At 39.5% G+C, this 22,797-nt stretch overlaps 1 protein-coding gene across 2 annotated transcripts in view; it reads right to left on the reverse strand.

The window, feature by feature from the left end:
* The window catches only part of Dtnbp1 (dystrobrevin binding protein 1), an 86,929-nt gene that overhangs the window by 26,604 nt on the left and 37,528 nt on the right, over positions 1–22,797 (reverse strand). For both annotated transcript variants that reach the window (XM_057787149.1, XM_057787150.1), the window contains exons 6-7: positions 20,671–20,803; positions 12,424–12,446 (exon numbers count right to left, since the gene is read on the reverse strand). In XM_057787149.1, coding sequence (XP_057643132.1) covers positions 12,424–12,446; positions 20,671–20,803 — 156 coding nt within the window. The remainder of the gene's footprint in view (positions 1–12,423; positions 12,447–20,670; positions 20,804–22,797) is intronic.

Here is a 22,797-nt window from a genome sequence, read left to right on the forward strand (position 1 = left end):
TAAATAAATAAAGATAGATGGATGGATGGATGGATGGATAGCTAGATATTGTCTCTCCTGTCAACCTTTGTACCAAATGCTATTAATTGTGGTAGAATTCTTGACTCTTACCCGGTAAGAGAGTGCTTAACCAGGCTCTGGGTGAGGAGCCCCTTCTCCTTCCCACGTTCACTTAATTTTCCTGTCATTCTACCCAGCTGTAACACAACGCTAAAGCACAAAAGTGATGCTGTCTGAGTGTCTTTTAAAGTTGTTCTCACACATTACCATCAGAGCTTCAGAGACTATTTTAGGAACAGTTAAGTATTTCATGTCAGATCTGGCACAGCACACGGAAGGGATCTAGAGGCCTTCAAAATTTTTCTTTCAGTCCTGTTTTGAGCTTCAACCTAACACCACAAATTCAGAGAAATTCTTCCAAAGTTCTGGAACATAAATCAGCTTGTTTAAAAATGAATGAATGAATGAATGAATGAATGAATGAATGAAAAGCCCAAAAGGTTCTTGTTCTTATCGTTCTTATTTTAAAATAGCCAGGTATAACCAAGGGAAGACCAGGTAAGTTGTTAGAATACAGATCAGGTTTCCATAATGTGTTAATTACTAAAGCTTGCAAAACATACATTTGTATGGTTAGAGAGAAGAAGCAAAAATATAAATGCAGTACACACAGGGAAAGTGAACACAGGCAGACAAGGTCTGTCTAAACCGCACGGTTCACTTCAGAGTCTGCCCTGCCCCAGTGCTGACTGCACTCACTGGCTGTGACACTGAGCTAGGGTGGGAGGGTACGATGTATGGACTCGCATGTCCTAGATGCCGGACAGGATGGGTTTCTACTCATGTCACTGCCGTTTGCTTGACTTTGCTTTGTTTCAGTGCTAGTGACTGAACCCAGGGCCTCAGGTATGCTAACTAAATTACACCTCCAGGCCCTAACACTGCAATTTTAATAGAAAGAAAAGTACTACACATTAACAGCACTGCTGATTTTATGTGCTATATACTAACTTTGCTAAAAGAAAAAAAAATATGATGGCATGACAAGCTGATACATTCAAGTATTATCCAACCTCCTTCCCACCTTTTTTTCCCTACTGCTGAGGATCAAATCCAGTGCCTCACACAGGGCAAGCAATGTTCTACCCCGAGCTGTATCACCGGCCCCATTTAAAAAAACTCATATCATTGAAATTACTGTGATTTTACTGCAAATACATTTTTCTGTCCAATTAAAAATAAACCAATCACCTTCTCATATAAGTTTTCTGATTGTCAATTCCATCTTACCCATAGCTACAGTATTTATTTAATAAATTCTCAAAATTAGAAATAAGGGTTTAAAATGAATAGTATAATAGCGAGAATCTTACAAATACTGCTGTCTTCTATAAAAATAATATTTAGAAAAATAGTAAAACGTGTATACTAGTATATTTTAGTGCCTTTAGTCGTCTCTCCTACTGCAGGGTGACCACTGATTCCTCGAATCTAAGTGGATCACATTTCATGTGGCTGTGTACACACCATGGGCACTCCTAGGCAAGGACAGGCAGGTAAGAAGGACAAAGGAGCACAGCAGAAAAAAATAATGACAGCTTGAATTTTGCAGGAAAATGGATGGAGCTAGAAAACATCTTTTGAGTGAGGTAACCCAGACAAAGAAAGACAATTATCACATGTACTCACTCATAGGTGGTTTTTAAACATAAAGCAAAGAAAGTCAGCCTACAAACCACAATCCCAGAGAACTTAGACAACAATGAGGACAGTAAGAGAGACTTACATAGATATAATCTACATGGGAAGTAGAAAGTAGAAAAAGACAAGATCTCCTGAGTAAACTGGGAGCATAGGGACCTTGGGGGAGAATTGAAGTGGAGAGGGAATAGGCAGGGAGGGGAGCAGAGAAAAATGTAGACCTCAATAAATATCAATAAAAATGTATATTAAAAAAAAAGGACCAAGGGTTCCTTCTGATCAGCTGGTCACCTGACTTCTCCCTGGATCTGTATTCTCCCTAAAAAACCATCATAGCCGGCAGTCTTCTGAGTTAGTGGGAACTCCAGAGCTGCCTTTAAAAGTTTAACCAGCAGGTTCAGAGGAGCACAGAGTTGATGTCTTAGCACCAACCTCCAAAAAAGCTGAGACACACAATCAACAGGTAACATCCTCTTTTCAAGCCTGACAGGCAGTAGTTCCACAGAATTCTTTTTTGTGGTGCTTTTATGAAAGGTATAATTCTTGCTGTCAAGTTTACACTATGTTCACCAAAAGGGCAATGAAACAGAATTGCTGTATTTGTTCAAGATATCAAACACGTTATGCAACAAAAGCTTGTACCAATTGGTTCTTAAAATGATCTATTGCTGTAATTATTGATCATGCAATAGCAGTCTATAATCTTTGTAAGAAATTGAAGGATAGCACTTAAGGGTCACAACCCTCATCTCAAGCTCTGTTTTTATGCAGTTTAATATATAAGCTGTTCGAGTGCCAATATCCTCTCCAATACAAAAAAACATCCAGGAGAGTAGCAGGGCAGGCCACAAGTATGGTATCTGACCAAGTGTCAAAATAAAGACTCAGCTGGGTTTGAAAAATAAAGTGCTCAGCTGGGCAGTGGTACATACCATTACCTCCAGCATCTGGCAGGCAGAGGCAGGTAGATTTCTAAGTTCAAAGCCAGCCTGGTCTACAGAGCTACTTCCGGGACAGCCAGGGCCACAAAGAGAAACCCTGTCTCTAATCCCAACCCCCACCCTCCAAAAAAAAAAGAAACTGTCCCAGAATCAAAATTTAAAGGATGTAAATTTCCATGTATTACAGGACACAGCTTTCTTCCAACATCTCTATCACAATATAAACAAACTTCTAAAAAGCAAATATACTTACATATTAGCATATTTTAAAGAGAACAAGAGCAGACACGCAATATCTTTACCAGAATTCATCAATAAATTAAAATTGTAAGGAGCAATTTTCTTAGGTTAATGACTTAAAATCATGCCCATTCTAAAACCATTCCTCTTAGACCCTATAATGCTAAGTATGACGGAGAGGAGGCTAATTCTTATGCAGTCTCTAAAAGTGCTAAAGTTTCACTTTCTCCATTCTTATTGGCTTTTTCCTCACCACCTAACAAGTAAAAAATAAGCAAGAATATAGAACACTCTTAATTGGAGTTCAATTTCATAAATTCTTCCCTTTTGTAAAAAAAAAAAATACATTTACGCATGGAACTGGGGTGGTAGAGTGTGTACCTGCATACCTAAGGCTTGCAGTTCAATTTCTAAACTACAAAAAAAAAAAAAAAAAAAAAAAGGAAAGTACTAGATAGAGATGAGACAGGAAAGATCATTTTTTTAATTAACTTTAACTCTAACTTGCAATCTCAAAAACAGGAAAGTCATGATAGAGACTGGGGGCCACACACACTTCTTTCAGGCTTCTACCTAACAGGGCATGATATATACAAGGAACATGTTACAACATATGCCATCTTAAAGGAATAATGGGGAGTTTTTTAAATGCAGTAAGTCATAGAAATTATTCATCAGTTGCTTCTAAGGATAAAATCACATTACTCAACAAAAAGCACTCAAAACTAATTCTTAAGGTTTATCTTTTCCAGCAAATTCTACAGGTTTATATACCTCTATATGCATATACAAAATATCACATTTAAAACCACATCCTCAGTCAACTGGTGATAAGTACACCCCAGCTCTGTAAACTTACAAAAATAATATGCTATAAATCTGTATGAAACATTAAGACATTTTCAAAACCCATCTTAGAATCAGTCCTCTTAGGTGAACTTTAACTTCATCCTGTACCCAGGAATGGTTGTATATTTAACTATGCTACCTTTTGCTTGGAAAATGAACACCTTAGCAGCAAGGATGCTGAATTAGCTTTCATTTCTAACTGTAAGAAATGGAATGGCATTTTGGCTTTTAATATAAATGCTGCTTTATAAAAGCATCTATTTGGGAAATTTTACCTGATGGATAAGAAGATGTATATTACACATGCAAATGTCCTAGATCCCCATGCAACAATTATTTGTTCTTAGAATTTACTTAATGGTAATTACTTATTGATATACACAGAAAATAAAGCTCTCACTAAAATATTGTGTTTTCAGGTTCAAATCAGTCTAAATTTAATTTCAGTTTTTAAACAACATTTCATCTTTATACCATGCAGTTATAACAAATTTAAATAAAAGCACCTAAGGAAAAACATGAAATGAAGTTCTACCTACGGGGACTCCTCTGACTGTTTTCCTTGGGTCCTGGAGATGACATGGTTTAGAACTGAGCAAACAGGCAGAAGCAGAGCTGGTCAAGAGGATACTCCAGTTACCAGGCAGCTTCCTTCACGCGCATCTTCTGAGATGTAGAACAAAGGGAGGGAGGCTGCAGCCAGAACTCGTTTTTTGTTTTCAGGTTTTTTTTTTTTTTTTTTCAAAGAAAATGTATTGAAGCTGTTAGTTTTCCAATGTTTCTGATGGCTTAGGCAGACACATACCAGAATCTACTGCCTCTATAAAGCAAGATGCAAGCTCTCATGGGCTCTGGGTATACAAAGATGTATGCACCGATCTGGGACCATACCAAATGATGCTGAAAATGGGGGTGGGCTGGGCTGGAAATATACTAAATCCTTCTGAATTTGTTATCTAAGCACAAAGATGCATTAGAAACACCCTAAAAAGCACAAGAAACATTAATGTCTAAAAGTAGACAAAATAAAGGATATGCTTGCTTTATAATACACAGGCATCTTTAAACTTCCCCCACCTCATTTAAATGTAGCTTTAGCAAAGGTTCTCCTAAATTCAGTAACACTGACCAGTGGACTGGAATGCACATTGAGTCCTGAAATGGCACACTTCTGATAGTTACTGTAATCAACAGCAGTACCCTGCTTCAAAACTGCCTCCTCAAAAACCACTCTCTCTGGTACAGTCCTTCGGTCAGCCCCTCTCACTCTGCCTTCACCTCAGCCTTTCTACATACAGCCTCTTTCCCCTTTTAAAGCAAATAATTTCCTTTGAAAAAATTAAAAACAAATCTCCCTTAACCTAACACTCTCCCTTCCTCTTTCTCTCTTAGCCTTTTGCTGCTTTGTTAATTCTGTTTTTGTAGACATGCATACAGGGGCTGTAGAGGCTATAGGCTTCAGATTATTGCCAAAGGTGGTGCTGGAAATCCAACTCAAAACCTCTTAACTGCCGAGCCATCTCTCCCATTTCAATTCAAGCCTTTTAAATAGTTTTCCATTAAGTCTCTCCTCTTCTGTCCTCTCTCTTCCCTTCCCCTTTTCTCCTCCTTGAGGCCAGTCCTTGCTATGTTGCCCAGACTCCGGCCTCAGTCTCTGAAGGACATGGGATCCCAGGCACATACCAGTATATGAACTCAATTAAGTTCTCTCATCTTGGAGCTGATCCCAGAAAATATAAAGCAGATCTGATCCTGTGATTCTAACTAAAACTCCTTGGATTCTCCAAGTCTCTAACTTGTCTCTCTTAAGTGAACCTCTATGCTCTCTTGAGCATACACTCCCCTAAGGAACAAAAATCTTTAACATCAACCCTTCAAATATGATTACTTATATATTATATAAATGAATCCCTACATATAAATTTGCAAATACACACATTGGAGTTGAGACTATGGCTCAGTTTGTAGAGTTCTTGCCTAGGATGCACAAAACCCTGGGTTTGCTCCTCAGCATCACAGAAACCTGACATAATGATGAACACCGGTAATCCCAGCACTCAGAAAGCGAGACAGGAGGATCAGAAGCTCAAAGTCATCCAAAATTACTTGAAAAACGGCCTCAAAAACAAATACACAAAATCAACATTTAACATTCTTGACAGGAAGAAGAAAAAAAGTGAGACAAATCTCACACACGCACACACATGAATAAATAAAAGAAAAAGACTTAAAAGAAGCATTCTAGTCATCTTCCCTGTGGCCAATGTTTTGTATGCCCATCCATTTGTGGAGACCACTGGTCTAAAAGGAAAAGTGCAAACCCTGTGCATGACATACAAGGCTGGATGTGACTCTAGCCTTCAGTCCACACATCATATGCTTCAGTGGTGACAAATTATTTGTAGTTCTTTCAACAAACATGAAAACTTCAGCTTCAACTCTTGAAATAAGTATCTCTGTATTCTTGCAAGTGTTCTTTCCTCTTTCTGAAATGTCCTTGCATCCTGTAAGCCCTGCATGTACTTATCATTCAGACTGAATGATACTGCCTATCTCCAGTTGATTACTCCATTTTAGTGTGTTTATTCCCACTATCCCTAGATAATATTCAAATTATATTAGCCTTTATATCCTATAAGCTCTGGCACAGTTTGTTAGCTCTATTAGGATAGAGGGTGTTATTGTAGGACCCGCCCATAACAAGCTCAATAGAGGCCCGAGACTCCGTAGTTTACCCTAAGACAATATCTGGTTCCAAAAAGACTACAAACTGAGACCACCCAGGAACAGACCACCCAAAGGAAATTCCTAACATTCCAATCATTGTAGATAGGATCACCTGCCAACACCCACCACTTTTCATCAGGACACCCCAAGACAAATGTCAGTCAAGCAGGGATCCTGAATCTTAGAGATCCCTCACCCCAACCTCTGCTATTATAAAAACTGCTGTATATTTTTTTATTATAAAAAAAGGTGGCTCTTTAAGTTTGCAAACTTGTGTAAGAATAAAGGCTCTTTGCTTTTACATACAGGACTTGCTCTCCTAGTTGGTTTTGGGGGGAACTCCATGATCTGGGCATAACATTTATATCATCTAACAAGTGAGGATCCTAACAGTTCTGAAGTCTCCAGTCAGGTGATGTGGTGGTTTGAATGAGAATGACCCCCACTGGAATGGACCACATAGCAATCACAGCTGCTTGACAAAGTTCCAGCATTGACATCGCAGACCACACTTCGCCAGCATCTTTTTATTTCATTTTTAACGATTCTCATTATTAATAACTTTCCATTTGGGAAATTTTGTGTGGGCTTTGGTAAAGAATGAAAATATGTTCAATGGTAACCTCTCTAAACAAATAATTCTTTGGGGGAAAAAAATCACTGCCACTGTAGAACCAGGAATTCCATTGTGCCCTCCTAATTACACCAAGAACAGGAAAGTTAGAGATTTGCTAGACACACCTGATCACAAGGATGAAAAGCCTACAATTCAGATTCAGAGCCTGGGGCCATTAAAGGCAAGAAGAGTTCAGCTCACAGGCTCCTTTTCTCCCATTTAACCCTATATGCAATTATAAAATATAAAAGGTGTACTCTTTTTTTCTTTTCTCTCTTTTCTTTCTTTCTGTCTGTCTTTCTTTTCTTTTTTTAAGACACAGTTTCTCTGTGTAACATTGGCTGTCCTGGAACTCACTTTGTAGACCAAGCTGGCCTCAAACTCAGAGATTCACATGACTCTGCTGGGATTAAAGGTGTGTGCCACCACCACTGGGTACTACTGTTAGCCATCCTGTTTCATCCTAAGATTTTGTCCTCCTCCTCCCGCCTGCTCCCCATCTACTGACTCCACACATTCACTATAGGACCTGAATCCATAACCCCATGCCCCAATCCTCACCGAAGCAGGTCTCAGGCACTCCATGGGGCTCATAGTTTTCAATATTTGGTCACCAGGGAATGGCACTATTTGAAAGGATTAGGAGGTGTGGCCTTGTTGGAGAAAGTGTGTTACTAGGGGTGGGTTTTGAGATTTCAAAAGCCCATTCCAAGTCCAGAGTCTCTTTCTTCTTGCTGCTGCCTGCAGATCTGGATGTAGAACTCTCAGCTACTTCTCTAGCACTATGTCTGCTTTCATGCTGCCATGCTCCACCATGACAAAGGATTGCTGAACTATAAGCAAGCCCCAACTAAACTCTTCCCTTTTTAAGAGTTGCTGTGGTCATGGTGTTTCTTCACAGCAACAAAACAGCGACTAAAATGTGATCTCTTCAACTTGATGACTTCTGTAGATGGAGGCTGCTCTTTCATTCCCGGCTACCCAGACCCAAATAATCATACAGAAACTATATTAATGACAACAATGCTTGCTATTAGCTCAGCTTCTAATTGAATAGTTCTTATATCTTAAATTAAACCATTTCTATTAATCTGTGTATTACCATGAGGCTGTGGTTTACCAGTAGGTTCTACAGTCTGTCTCCTTTGGCAGCTACATGGCATGCTCTGACTCTGCCTACTCTCTCTACATATATCTGTTCAGATTTCCCACCTGTCTTGACTCTGCTAAGTCATTGTCCAAAACAGCTTTATTCATCAGTCAATAAAAGCAACACATACACAGAAGGACATCCCACATCAACCTCTATTTTTATTCACAGTCTGCTACCATCAATGCTGAGAATTTCTCCATCTCTAAGACCTCAAAATGAAGCAAGACAAGGGCTGTTCCAATCTGCTCAATTTTGATGGAAAGCTACCATCAGCATTACCACTTCTTTTCTGAAGTTCTTTGTCATTAAGCTGCTGTACTCTTCCTCCCATTTCTCCAAATGCTCTGGCACAATCTGTTCCAGTGTTTTCCCAGGCAAAGTCTCAAAAGTCATTCAGCAGGTGGCCCTAGCTGTCTCATTCCACATGAGTCTCCTGATGGCCCCCATTTACTGGAATAATGACAACTCCTAAATCGTGACATGTTTCAACTTATTGATCACATTTTTTGACAAATAGATTTTATATTAAGTAGTAGATTACAATGAATATCTTATAAAATTGTATCTACTTTGGTTATTTAATTTTTTTAAAGCAAGTTAAAATAAAAATCTCTTAAAATACATATGCAAATATTTTAATTTAAAACATAACTACAGTTTTAATCATATACTCATTAAGCATGGTCTGACTAAAAATTCTAGAGTACGCTACCCACACTGCACTGGATTAGTCTTATTTTAAAAAACAGAACATAAATATAGATGTATGGCACAACAGAACCCCTTTCCCAAAATGTTTTCTAATTTTTTTTTTTTTTTTTTTTTTTTGGTTTTTCGAGACAGGGTTTCTCTGTGGTTTTGGAGCCTGTCCTGGAACTAGCTCTTGTAGACCAGGCTGGTCTCGAACTCACAGAGATCCACCTGCCTCTGCCTCCCAAGTGCTGGATGTTTTCTAATTTTTAACTCTACTATTTATAACAAAATTGAAAGCCTAGTCAACTATATCAAGTTTTCCAAAGGGTTGCAATCCTAATTTATTGCAATAGTCCTTAACAGTGATGTTCCATTTTTATCTAGTATTTGAGTGTGCGGAACAGTAGCACATTGCAGAGGTGGTTTTTGTGAGGTGACACTTTCCCTGGCTAAGTATTCCGTCCTACTTATGAAAATAGGTATTTGGGAGAGTGGCCAGTGGCCATCTCTATTCAACAAACTATAGGTACCAGGTGGTATGTTTTCTGGAGGAAAGGGATTGGTGGTTGCTTTTCCAAAGTACTTAAGCTGAAGGATAAAGGGCAAATGTAATATATTAAAACCATATTAAATCAAGAATTGAACAGTGAGATAGGAATATCCAACCCTAAATCTCTGTTCCTTGATCCCTTCCAGTGACATATTTTTAGACTTCAAATCTCTCTCTCTCTCTCTCTCTCTCTTGGATTTTTGAGACAGGGTTTCTCTGTTAACAGTCCTGGTTGTCCTGGAACTCACTCTGTAGACCAGGCTGGCCTTGAACTCACAGAGAGCTGTCTGCCTCTGCCTCCCCAAGAGCTGGGATTAAAGACATGTACCACCAACAACTGGCTAGATTTAAAATCTTAAGAGTAACTTTTAAAATTCAAATATATATAATAACCTACTTTTAAAATTAGGGTTTGAAGGGATGGTTTGGCAGTTCAGAGCACTTGCTGCTCTTACAGAGGACCTGAGTTTATCAGCCACATGGCAGTCTCTACCTTCTGTAACTTCAGTTCCAGAGGAGACAATACCTTCTTCTGACCTTTGATGGTACTGCATTTACATGATGTACACACACCCATGCTGGTAAAATACTCTTTCATAAAAGATAATATAAGCCCAAATGCCCAGTATGATCCCTTGAAGGACGGGTATGCTGACAAGTATCTTTAATTCCAGCACTGAGGAGGCAAAGGCAGATGGATCTCTGTGAGTTCATAGTTAGGCTCGTCTACTCAAGTTCTAGGCCAGCCCTATGTACACAGACATTATCATCAAAAAAAATTAAATGAAATTTTATTTTTGTTGGATATGGTGGCATTTACCTATCATTCCAGCTACTGAGACAGAAGGAACATAAATTTTGAGGCAAGCCTAGCCAGTTTAGTGAGATTGTCTTAAAATAAATAATTAAAAAAGGGATAGAACAGAGCTCAGAAGGAAAACACCTTTCTACCATGCATGAGGTCCTTTGTTTAATCCTTAGTAACAGAACCTAAGCTCTGAATAAAATTTTCCATCCTGTCTAAAATTTGATCTATCTGTAGATAGATCTGGTGTGCTGTAAATGTTGCACAAAGTTAGGAATGTGTGTATAAACAAGTTACCTCCACCTAAATTGAATTATTCTATCAAGCAATATGCAATATTACCTAGCCTTTTGCAAAGAGCTGATCTCTGAGGACAGTGATACACTAAAACAGAATGCTTCAGTAGGAAGATGCAAATAAAGCTGACATTTTATATAATGTGCGTCCCTGCTTGTCTTCTACTATTAACTTGATTGGGCTTTTTCCATCTCTTGTTATATAAGAAATGCTAAACTGGTTGATCAAAACAAAGGGAAATCAGAATTTTATGAAGATTTCAAATCTTATTCAAACAACTGGTAAAAAAAATAACACCCATAAATAGGTGATCACAATTAAATAAAAGCAACAAGAGCATGACAATACATGCTGTCACATGGTCACGTACTATTACCTTCAACAACTAACTGGCCATGAGCTTAATCACGGAAGTGAGTGAAACAGAAATTGAGACAAAACAGTCTGTTCAGTGCAGCCACATGAGAAATATGCCTTCATGACCCTTGACTTGAAGAATAATCATTTTTCTGAAACATTTTAACAGATATGACACAGAGGCAATTCTAACCATCAACAACAACACTGGAAAACTTTTACTCATTCAGTAAACCTAAAGGTCAGGCAAACTTACATGAGGAGTAACAAGCATGTATGAGAACCCAAGAGAGTCAACAAGTAATTGACCTCTTCTATCCCTTGATAAGAAAGTCTCTAGGAACAGTAGTTTTACGGAATTAGTGCAGGACAACTGAAAGGAGGCACTTTAGTGCAGGACTCTGCCACTGGGAAGTCTGTGGGTTTCTCCAGGACCAGTATGGTGGTTTGCTCAGGGATGTCCTCCATAGCTTCAGGCATTTGAACACTTGGTTCCCAGTTTGTGAAGGTTTGGAGAGATACAGCCCTGCTGAAGGAAGTAATCACTAAGGGCAGACCCTGAGAGTTCCTAGCATCAACCACAGGACTGTGACCTCTCAGCTTCCTGTTCCAGACTTCTCTGACATGCCTCCCTCCCTGCCATTACGTACTCCTCTTCTGGAACCAAAGAAATTCTTCCTTTTACTAAGTACCTTAGTCACGGAGCTTTACCACAGCAACAAAAAAGTAGTTACTATGTCCTAGTATGGGGCACCAGGGCCAAGAATGACTCCGTGTCTTCAAAAGCTCCTCTAAAACAGAAAGGAATACTGGTTTGCTCTTCAGAATCTCAGAATACATTTCATCCAAATTTCTAATTTTGCAGATGGAGGAACCAAGCCCAAAATCAGAAGACTAATCAAAGTCACAGAACAGGCCGAGAGCAGGGCCAGCACTGACAAGGCAGACTTCTGAGAAGCTCATGAGACTATTAGGTATACACTGAGCATCCTCCCCATCTCTTCTTTTCGTGACCCAGAGGGACACTGCATAGCAGAAACATTTCTGAAACCCCAAGCCTCAGCAACTCAGAGTCAGCACTACACCTTCTTCACTCTTTACTCAGCGCAGAGCCTCACCTGGCACCTGTGCACCAGGTAAACCAGAATTTCAAACTTGTTTGATGAAATAAACTTACATAAACAATATTATGCTAACTTCTACTTTCTTTTTTGAAGGGGCGGGGGTGAAGTTCCAGACAGGTAGCCCTGGCTCTCCTGGAACACTCTGTAGACCAGGCTGGCCTCAAATTCATAGATCCACCTGCCTCTCTGCCACCTCAGTACTGGGATTAAAGGCGTGCTCAAACACCACCAAACTCAACATCTGCTTTTTAACATAAACTCTCTTATTTAAAAGAAAGGGAATTAGCTCTTTTCATTATCACCAACCTAGAACATCTGGCATGATTAATCCCCCAACTACTTTAAAGTGAAGAATTAAACACAGAATTACCTTTGAAGGCTTCAAGCTCCTTCCTGTAAGAAAAGAGAAAAGCAAACTTAAAACAATTTCTTACCACTGAAAATTGCTCTTGCATTGTAACAACAGTTTATGAGCTTGAAAAACACAGAACAGCTTGGGATACTTACATGTCAACTATATGTCACTGAAAATATCAACACAAATTAGACTAAAGTAATGATTTTCATTTCTGTTCTTACCTCCTAATGGCTCAAAAACTCTACTAAAATTTAAGTTATAAAAACAAAATTTAAGAATACAGAGAGCATTCAATGCCGTATGTGGTCCATCTCATACAGAAACAATTTTAAAAAGGCACTTTTTATAATTTTGATAAATACTAAACAATAGATTTCTAAGGTCTTCAACTAAAATTTATCCAGAAGAGCAGTAGTTATTTCCTCATTTAGTAGTGAAGAAGAAAAGTGAGAAAACCAAGGACAGACATTCAGAGCTCACTCTGCCCCTGAAGAGCCACACACCTCTAGGCATCTTCCGGGTTGCTAAACATCACTGTCAATTATGGATGCTAACATGCGTAGTTTCCTGGGGCAATGCACAGTGGACAAAAAAGTCACAGTAAGTTACATTCCTGGTCACCATCACCCTGGACACCTTCCCCTATGTCTCCCTCCTTATTGGCTGGATGGAGCTTTCTTCTGCTTGGTTGGTTCCCTGGTGTACGGACTATACTCTCCAACGATTTCTTAACAAAGTATACATGTGAGCTAAACTGGAGTTCTTCTATGCTTGGAAATTATTTTATTTCCTCATCTATCATAAATAGTTTGCTAATAAGTAAATACCCATATTCTAAGAAGAAATTATTTTTTTCTTCCTTATCTTTTTTTTTTCAGCATAAACTTTAGAAGGAAGAGAAGAGTACATTTTCCCACATTCTATTCAGTCCAGTAGAGTCCAGATTCTGGTGCTCTCGCTCATAGTCTTCAGTGGAGACCTCAGGCTTTGTCACTGAGCACATTCACCAGGGCTCTGGTTACTTCATCGGCACTCATGATGTTAAGAGGCACATTCTTCTCCTGGGCAAGTGCATTGTGGACCAAGAGCTCCTTGGGCAGCACCTCTGAACATTCACTGATTAGAATGGGTAGGCACCTTCCTCAACTCTACAATTGCTTAATGAATTCCTCATAGCCAGGCTGTCTAGCAAGCACTGGCACAGGTGGATGTGAATTCGAATAGTCCCAGCTTTGTACCAACCATCTTTGCAGCCAACATGTTCGTTAGCCCAGAAATAATTATTCAGCTGCAGTGCTATTAAGTAACCAAAGTCTTTTAGATTCATGTTCCTTAATATGCAACTTCTCTAAAGTGTTTTACCATCTTTACTCCTGAGGTACTGAAGCTTACAAAAATACCTATCAACAGTGGACCTTTCCCCACTCACTATGCTGGGTACTTGTTGGGCCCGACAAACTCAAAGTTCTCCACATACGTCCTTTCCACTAGAATTCCTGCTGTGAGCTCACTTCTCCTTTCAAGGCACTGGTGCTTCAGTCCCTGAGCCTTTCCAGAGTTCTGAGATCCACAGCAGCAGCACACTTCATGTCTGAGTTCTCCGTCTAGGTGCTTAGTCTCACCCACATGAGACTGTTCTGTGATCAATCATCACTATATTCTTGCACTTCTAGAACACTGATGTTATCTATGCCTACTGCTGTTTCCTCTTTTACCTTTTTGCTCTTCTGAATTGTAACATTTAACTTCCTTAAAACTTTACTGTGTTTTCTATAAACATAGTCTAGATTTGTTCAATTCTGTCTTTGTACCAAGATTATTTACTCTGTAATGTATTATTAATCAGTCATATAAATAATCAGGTTGATTTGCTCCTAAAAGGTTTCTTTTCAAAGAAATGTTCACCTGAAGTTTCAGGAAGGCTGCATGTATAAGCAGATAAAACAGCATCTCACAGAGTCCTACTGCTCACAGTTAAAGATGTAAGGTAACTAGAATTTAGAATTTGCAGGGATTTTGTAAGTTAAGCTTCCTCTTAGTTGGCTCTTTGGAAACAAAAACAAAACTGTCTATTTTCTTCAATAACCTTGACAGAAATTCTCATTAGTTCCAATTTACAGTTAAGAAAACTGATAATTGACAAAAGGTCAAACAGGTAGGAAAAGGCCGGGCGGTGGTGGCGCACGCCTTTAGTCCCAGCACTTGGGAGGCAGAGGCAGGCAGATCTCTGTGAGTTCAAGACCAGCCTGGTCTACAAGAGCTAGTTCCAGGACAGGCTCCAAAAACCACAGAGAAACCCTGTCTCAAAAAACAAACAAACAAAAAAAAACAAAAACAAAAAAAAACAACAAAAAAAAAACAGGTAGGAAAAAAGAAGAAAATCAAGATTAGGTATCTAAAGACATTACCAATAACTCTAATTGTATTTTATTTATCCTTTTGCGATAAGAGATTCCTGTACCCCAATTGATTTTGAACTTCCAATCTTCTTGCATCTGCTTCCTGAGTTCCACTATGTACCACGAAATCTAAGCCACCTGCATTTCTGTTACAACTCTGAACTGAATCAGTAGTTACCACTTCAGATTAAAAATATGACTTCAATTTAAATAATAAATCATGTGTTCCCTAGACTGGTATAAAATACTTTGACATTTCCCAATATTGTATGCCGATGTCTTAACAAATACCTATAATAGATATATATTTCAGATGAAGTCTTTTAAAGTTTAAGCAAAGTCTTGATTAATTAAAATTTGTCACTTTTAAACGTCTCACCCAAATTCACAGGCTTGAAAACTGTCATGACACTCCACATCAATATCATGCTTTGAGAAACATGAAATTTTTAAATTTAGCCTATTAGAATCTATGAAATGTTTTCCTGTAGATTTCAGGCTACTGATTATAAATAGGTGTCTTCAAACAACACAGATACATCACTCTTCCCCCCCCCCCACCCACCCCCTCAGACAAGGTATCTATCTCTGTGTAGTCCTGGCTGTCTTGGAACTTGCTTTGTAGTCTAGGCTATCCTCAAACTCATGAGATCCTTGATGGAGGTGGGTCTTGTATTAATCTGTTGCTTTCATTGGTTAATTAATAAAGAAACTGCCTAGGCCCATTTGATAGGCCAACCCTTAGGTGGGTGGAGTAAACAGAACAGAATGCTGGGAGAAAAAAGCCGAGTCAGTGAGTCGCCATGATTCTCCCACTCCAGAGAGACGCAGGTTAAGATCTTTCCTGGTAAGCCAGCTCGTGGTACTACACAGAATATTAGAAATGGGTTAGATCAATATGTAAGAGCTAGCCAATAAGAGGCTGGAACTAATGGGCCAGGCAGTGATTAAAAGAATACAATTTCGGTGTAATTATTTCGGGACATAAGCTACCCATGTGGGCGGCCGGGTGCCGGGGATGCAGCCCTGCCGCTCCATATTACAACAGATCCTCCTGCTTCTGCCTAACAAATTATGGAATTAAAGGTGTGTGCCACCCCTACCACCTGATACATACCATCTTATTAAAAATCATCTCTAAATTCTTAACAATATGGTTTTTTAGAAGTCTTAAAAGTACTAGTCAAGGAGATTCTAGACTAAGCAAAATTTTACATGAGATCAAAACAAATGGCTGGTACCCAGGGACATGGGAATTAAACTAGGAAGGACTTAGAGGAGCATACTTTGCCATTTCAATACCATGAAAGACATTAAGAATTACTCAGGATCTAAAATGGAAAAAAGAAAGCATATTTAAAAAGTGGTGCTGGAATAACTGGATATCAACATGTAGAAGAATGAAAATAGACCCATATCTATCACCATGCACAAAACTCAAGTCCAAATGGATCAAAGACCTCAACATAAAGCCAGCTATACTGAACCTTATAGAAGAGAAAGTGGGAAGTACATTTGAACGCATTGGCACAGGGAGCCACTTCCTAAATAGAACCCCAGCAGCACAGACACTGAGAGAAACAATTAATAAATGGGACTTCCTGAAACTGAAAAGCTTCTGTAAAGCAAAGGACATGGTCAACAAGCAAAACAACAGCCTACAGAATGGGTAAAGATCTTCACTAACCCCACATCAGACAGAGATCTGATCTCCAAAATATACAAAGAATCAACAAATTGGACATCAAAAGATCACATAACCCAATTAAAAAAGAAATGTAGTACAGAACTAAACAGAGAACTCTCAACAGAGAAATCTAAAATGGCTGAAAGACACTTAAGGAAATGTTCAACATCTTTAGTCATCAGAGAAATGCAAATCAAAACAATTCTGAGATTCCATCTTACACCTGTAAGAATGGCCAAGATCAAAAACACTGATGACAACTTATGCTAGAGAGGTTGTAACACTTCCACATTGCTCGTGGGAATGCAAGCTGGTACAACCCCTTTGGATATCAGTGTGGCAGTTTCTCAGAAAATTAGGAAACAACCTTCCTCAAGACCCAGTGATACCACTTTTGGATATATATCCAAAGGATGCTCAACCGTGTCACAAGGACATGTGCTCAACTATGTTTCATAGCAGCTTTGTTTGTCATAGCCAGAAGCTGGAAACAACCTAAATGCCCCTTGACTGAAGAATGGATAAGGAAAATGTGGTACATTTACATAATGGAGTACTACACAGCAGGAAAAAATAATGACAGCTTGAATTTTGCAGGAAAATGGATGGAGCTAGAAAGCATTATTTTGAGTGAGGTAACCCAGACACAGAAAGACAATTATCACATGTACTCATTCATAGGTGGTTTTTAAACATAAAGCAAAGAAAGTCAGCCTACAAACCACAATCCCAGGGAACTTAGACAACAATGCAGACACTAAGACTTACATAGATATAATCTACATGGGAAGTAGAAAGTAGAAAAAGACAAGAGATCTCCTGAGTAAATTGGGAACATGGGGAGGAGGGAGGCAGGGAGGGGAACAGAGAAAAATGTAGAGCTCAATAACTATCAATAAAAAATGTATATAAAAAGCAAAAACAAACAAAAAAGAATTACTCAGGACACTGGACTTTTCCACACTTTCATTTCAAGGTATAAATCATAAGGCATTAAGTAAAAGTTATCTAGGTCACTGGTAAAGAACATGATGAGCCTAACCTCATAGCAGGCTTCCTTTTCTATCTAATCATTTAACTTTTTCAAGATGGAAAGGGTCACATCATTTTTTTTCAACAGTCAAATTTCAAGCTGTACTGATGAAAAAAAGTCACAACACTCATATAATTCTTATATCCAAGCAGCTAAAAACATAGTGGTGACAATGAAAACATGGAATACTGATTTATTTATAGTTGCACACCTTATACTATGTCTTCATTAGGGTTTCTATTGGTGAGATAAAACACAATGACCACTGGGCAACACAGTAGAGCTGACCCTGTTGGTGGGGCAGTGGATGAGCCATTCCAGAAAGCCTGACAGTGAAAAGTTGGCACCACCCCTTTATGTGCCCTCAGGTGGAGAGGAAGAGGGAAAAATGCCCTCCCTCCTCTCCCTAGCCATCTGTGGCAGGTGCCCCTCACCAGTTGCAGCACTTGGGAAAGCAAGCCCTGCATTCTGCCTGGGCAGCATAGGAGAGCTGATCCTGTTAGAGGGTGGGGCAGAAGGTGAACCATTCTGCATGAGAGATCTGGCCCCACCCTCAATCTGCCATGCTGTGGCATGAGCAAGGGAGAGAAGCAACCCCATATGCCACCTGTGGCAGTAGGAGAACTGGCTCTCAGGTCACAACAGTGAGAGTGCCTGCTCTGCCTCTTACCAGATGCAGCACTCAGGGAGTGGCCTCTGCACCTCGCCTGGGCAACACAGTAGAGCTGGCCAGAGGGCATGAAGGCAGGAAAACCAGCCCTGCCCCTTGCTGCTTACTGTATAAGGTGAGCTAACGGGGTGGTGCTGGAGAGCTCACTCTGGTGGTGAGAATGAGAGTAAGCTGGAAGGCTGACCAACCCAGTAACCACCCACGCCCAGAACCAGGGCTATGAGTTGGCTCATCCCAACATCCATCCCACCCATGATCTGCTAGAGCATGTTAAGGGGCCAGTCCTGCAGACCCAAAGCTGCAAAATCTTCAAGACACAGGGCAACAACAGGATGAGTCCCAGTGAAAGCCCCCTGTCAATAGTGTAGCAGTAACCAGGGGCCTTGAGCCAGACTAACGACTCATTGCTATGAACAAGTAAAGACATATGGATTAAAGGGTTTAATGTGTGATTCAATGGGTCACGCAACAGCTTCCATGATAAGATTTTTCTTTCTTTCTTTTTTTCTTTTCTTTTTTATTTTATATTGGGGGGGTTGCAAGGGCAAAGGGCAGATATGAAGAGATGGGGAGATGAATGAGATAGATATGTATGATGTAAAATCCACAAAGAATCAATAAAAATTAAAAAAATAAAACAAACAACCCACAATGACCAAAAGAAAATCAGGGAGAAAAGAGTTTATCTCAGCTTGTAGCCCATCATGAAGGGGAGTCAGGGCAGGAACTGAAGCAGATGTCATGGAGGAACACTGCTTACTGGCTTGTTTCCCTATGCCTTGATCAACCTACTTTCTTACATACCCAAGAACCACCTGCCCAGGTGTGGCACCAATTAGCACTCATTAATCACGAAGATGCCTCACAGACATGCTCACAGGCCAATGAGGGGGACATATTCTCCCAACTGAGTTCTCTCTTCTGAGATATCCCTAGCTTGTATCAAGCTGATAAAAAAAATTAAGCTGTACAGGTTAGCCAGTGCAGGATACTAGTCCAGTACTTTGCTAATACAATGCTAAAATAATCCTGTAAGATAATATTATTAGCCTATTTTACAGTGAAAAGATCATTCTCTGGAGTCACACGATCAGTATCCAAACTAAATTTTAGAGTTCCAAAGCTTTCTACCATATTTTTTGAAACTCTAGTTGTAAGGTATGAGCTTTCTTACACAACTAACTTCTTCCAAGGAGAGTATTTACCTACTATGAGTTGTTAAATAGGATACTAACCTATCTACTTCTCACTCTTGTATACCTTCCTGTCACATAACAGCCTGGAAATCCCCTAAGTCATACGCTACCTATTCATGCCAAAGATGTTCTTATGAGTAATATGGCATTCTCAATGCTGTCATACACATCCTGATGATCTAGGAAGGCCAAATTTATAAAATTTATAAAAAACCACCTCCACAAGGAATCTCATGCATACAGTATGACACACGGCTCCCTGGAGCTCTTTTTCATGTAGAGCCTGCACACCCTGTTCTGCAGTCCCTCAAACATGCACACCAGTACCTGGGAAGCTGATTGTAAGCAATATCACTGTGGTGAACGTGGGACAGTGCAGAGAGTCCAGGAATCTGAATACTCAACTCCTAAGGCTGACCAACACTGGAAACACATCCATACACACATGTGGATGGATGGGGGAACGTCGGGCACCCTTAACAATCAAGGAAACTTTAATGGAAGTATGATGACCACAACTTCCCCATGCTAAGTTGTTTTTCTTCACTTCCAGAGTTGTGAAGTTTGATACATTATTATCCCCACTAGAAGCCAGTGTTGTTGAGGCTAAGAGATTACTGTGCAGTCCTGCATCTAGTATGTGACAAAAGTTGAGAGTCAAGCCTATCCAGCCCTTCTCCCAAGACTGGACTCAGGTTCCTTCCACTCTGTACTATTACAGGGATAAGAGAAAAAGAAAGAGCCGCTCAGTTTCCTGCCACTGGAGCACAGCAGGCCAGAACCAAATCTGTGAGCACCTTTGCCCTCTGCCCTCTCTCCCTTCAGAGTAGAGCATTCACACTTTATCCTGCCCCTAGCTTCTGGCAACTCATCACTAAGTGGCAACATGTCATGATTTAAAATTAAACAGGCAAATACTGGATGGCTTATTAATGAACTTTACAGATTGAAACCTTTATCTTTACCAATCAGAAAATATGAAGAATATCATGGGGGAAGGAAGCTGGTTCATTGAGTAAAAGCATTTGTCTGCTAACTTGAACTTGATTCCCTACGGTCCGGGTTATAGAAGGAGAGAGAACCAACTCTCACAAACTGTCCTGGGACTTCCACATATGTAACATGTCACTCCCAAACACACACACACACACACACACACACACACACACACACACACACACACACTAAATTCTATAATTTTTTAAAAGACTAACATGTAAATCAATATAAAACACTTTGAGATTAGATTGTTGTGGCCCAAGTTTCTAACTTACCTCTTACTTTTCTTGTAATTTTCCAGGTGTTGGGACTGTGCATGTTTGTGTCTTTCTAACTCACACTGCCCACACAAATCCTCCAGATGCACCAGGTGGTTTTCTACCTCTTCAAAACTCGTCTCTAAATGAGCTGAAAGTATGACACAAAAAGAAACAACTGTCAAGTATAAATCACTGGCCAAAAGAACAAAATTTTAAATTGTTGTTGGAGAGATGGCTCAATAGTTTTAAAAATACATGCAGCTCTTCCAGAGGACACAACACACACATGAGGTGGCTTGCAACTGCATGTAACTCCAACTCCAAGGGAAACAACTTCCTCTTCTGTCCTCCACAGGCATACTTAGACTAATATGTACACATACCACACACAGACACGGTTAAAAATAAAATAGAATGAACAGCATCTCTCTCTTTTTTAAGAAAAAAAAAAAAGCTTAAGCTATTGAAATTGCTTTGTACTTCCTTGGTATTTCTTATTTAACTTTATTTAGGCAAAATTAAATTCACTAACAACATTACAGTATACTTTAACAAGCATATTTCAAACATTTCTCAAGACATACAAGTTCAAAATGCCTTGAACATTTATTATTAAAATGATGAATATAAAGCATCCCAATTAATCTGATGTTACCTCCAGTGACCTATGTATACCACAAATGAACCAGGTTTTTTGTTTGTTTGAGACAGGGTCTCATTGTGTCACTCTGACTGTCCTGGCACTCACAATGTAGACCAAGCTGGCCTCAAACTACAGAGATCTGCCCGCCTATGCCTCCTGAGCACTGGTACTAAAGGTGTGTGGCACTACACCCAGAAAATGAACCAGTTTTTAAAAAATGACAAGCTAGCCAATATAAATAGCATACATCATACCACTGTAATTTAGTATTTATAACTCCAAGTCATTTTAAGATCTGTTTGGCCTCTGGCACATCACAGACATAAACCTCTGCATGAAAACTACTACAAATACTTAAGTAAGCCGCTGTTACTGAGTCAGTCAATGGTTGGGGGCACTCAGTTCTTGCTAGTTGACTAGTCTTTCACTAGTCTATCTGAAGATCACAAAACTCTATACTTTATTGGAACATAGAGAGCATTTAGTTAAATCTTTCATTCAAAATATTGAAGACCAAAGGCTAAAGAGATGGCTCAGAGATTAAGAGCACTGGTTGCTATTCCAGAAAACCCAGGTTCAATTCCCAGCACCTGCATGGCAGCTCACAACTGTATGGAGTTCCAGTAATAGGGGATCTAAAACCTTCTGGCATCTTTCAATGCTGGATACACATGGCACAGACACACAATACAGGCAACACACTCATGTTTATGTGTGCATATGTATACAGTATATACATATATATGTATATATATATGATTATGGATACACACATACAATAAAAGCAAAAATATTAATATCCCTTTGAAAACTATCAAAGATCAAAGTCTTGAGAAACTATCCCAAGTCCACCAAAAGGCAGAGAAACAGCTGTGATTCCAGTTGAATCAGTATTACATACAACTGGTCGGCTGAAAGAAAGCCAATGAACTCACTTCACAGCCACAGGCAGGAGAACTGCATGTTTTCTCTGACAACAGAAAGGTTTTAGAGGTCAAATATTTTTAGAACTCAAACAGCCTCATAGCTATATACTGAACATTACTTGCATATACAAGACACAAGGACACAGTATGAAAGACAGTCCTGATGCTCAAAGAGATGGCAGAAGGAATCAGTAGCCTGAGAGGGTGAGGCATGAAGGGGACCAAGGGAGCAGCAGCATCTAATTCTGGGTGGGGGAGTTCCATGAGGGACACTCTAGTAAGGACATGAGTACCCCATATGTTTTAAGAAATATTAAGTCTAAGAACACAGCTTGGAGTATAATTCATAGGAATATGAGTTTGTGAGAGAAAAAAATGGAAATGTTAATGCCACTTTGATCTAACTGACTGACCTAATAAGATCAATTAATCTTGTTTACGTTCTGATTATTACAGGTCAAGAAAATTACTCATTCTAAATGACTTTTAGTTGCTTTTTCTCAATGCTGCTATGTCAGGCTATTCCTGGGGAGACATGAGCAAATGTCTACTTACCTCAGATAGGAAGCCAAT

This window comes from Chionomys nivalis, chromosome 13 (assembly GCF_950005125.1).
Source record: "Chionomys nivalis chromosome 13, mChiNiv1.1, whole genome shotgun sequence".
Taxonomy (NCBI): domain Eukaryota; kingdom Metazoa; phylum Chordata; class Mammalia; order Rodentia; family Cricetidae; genus Chionomys; species Chionomys nivalis.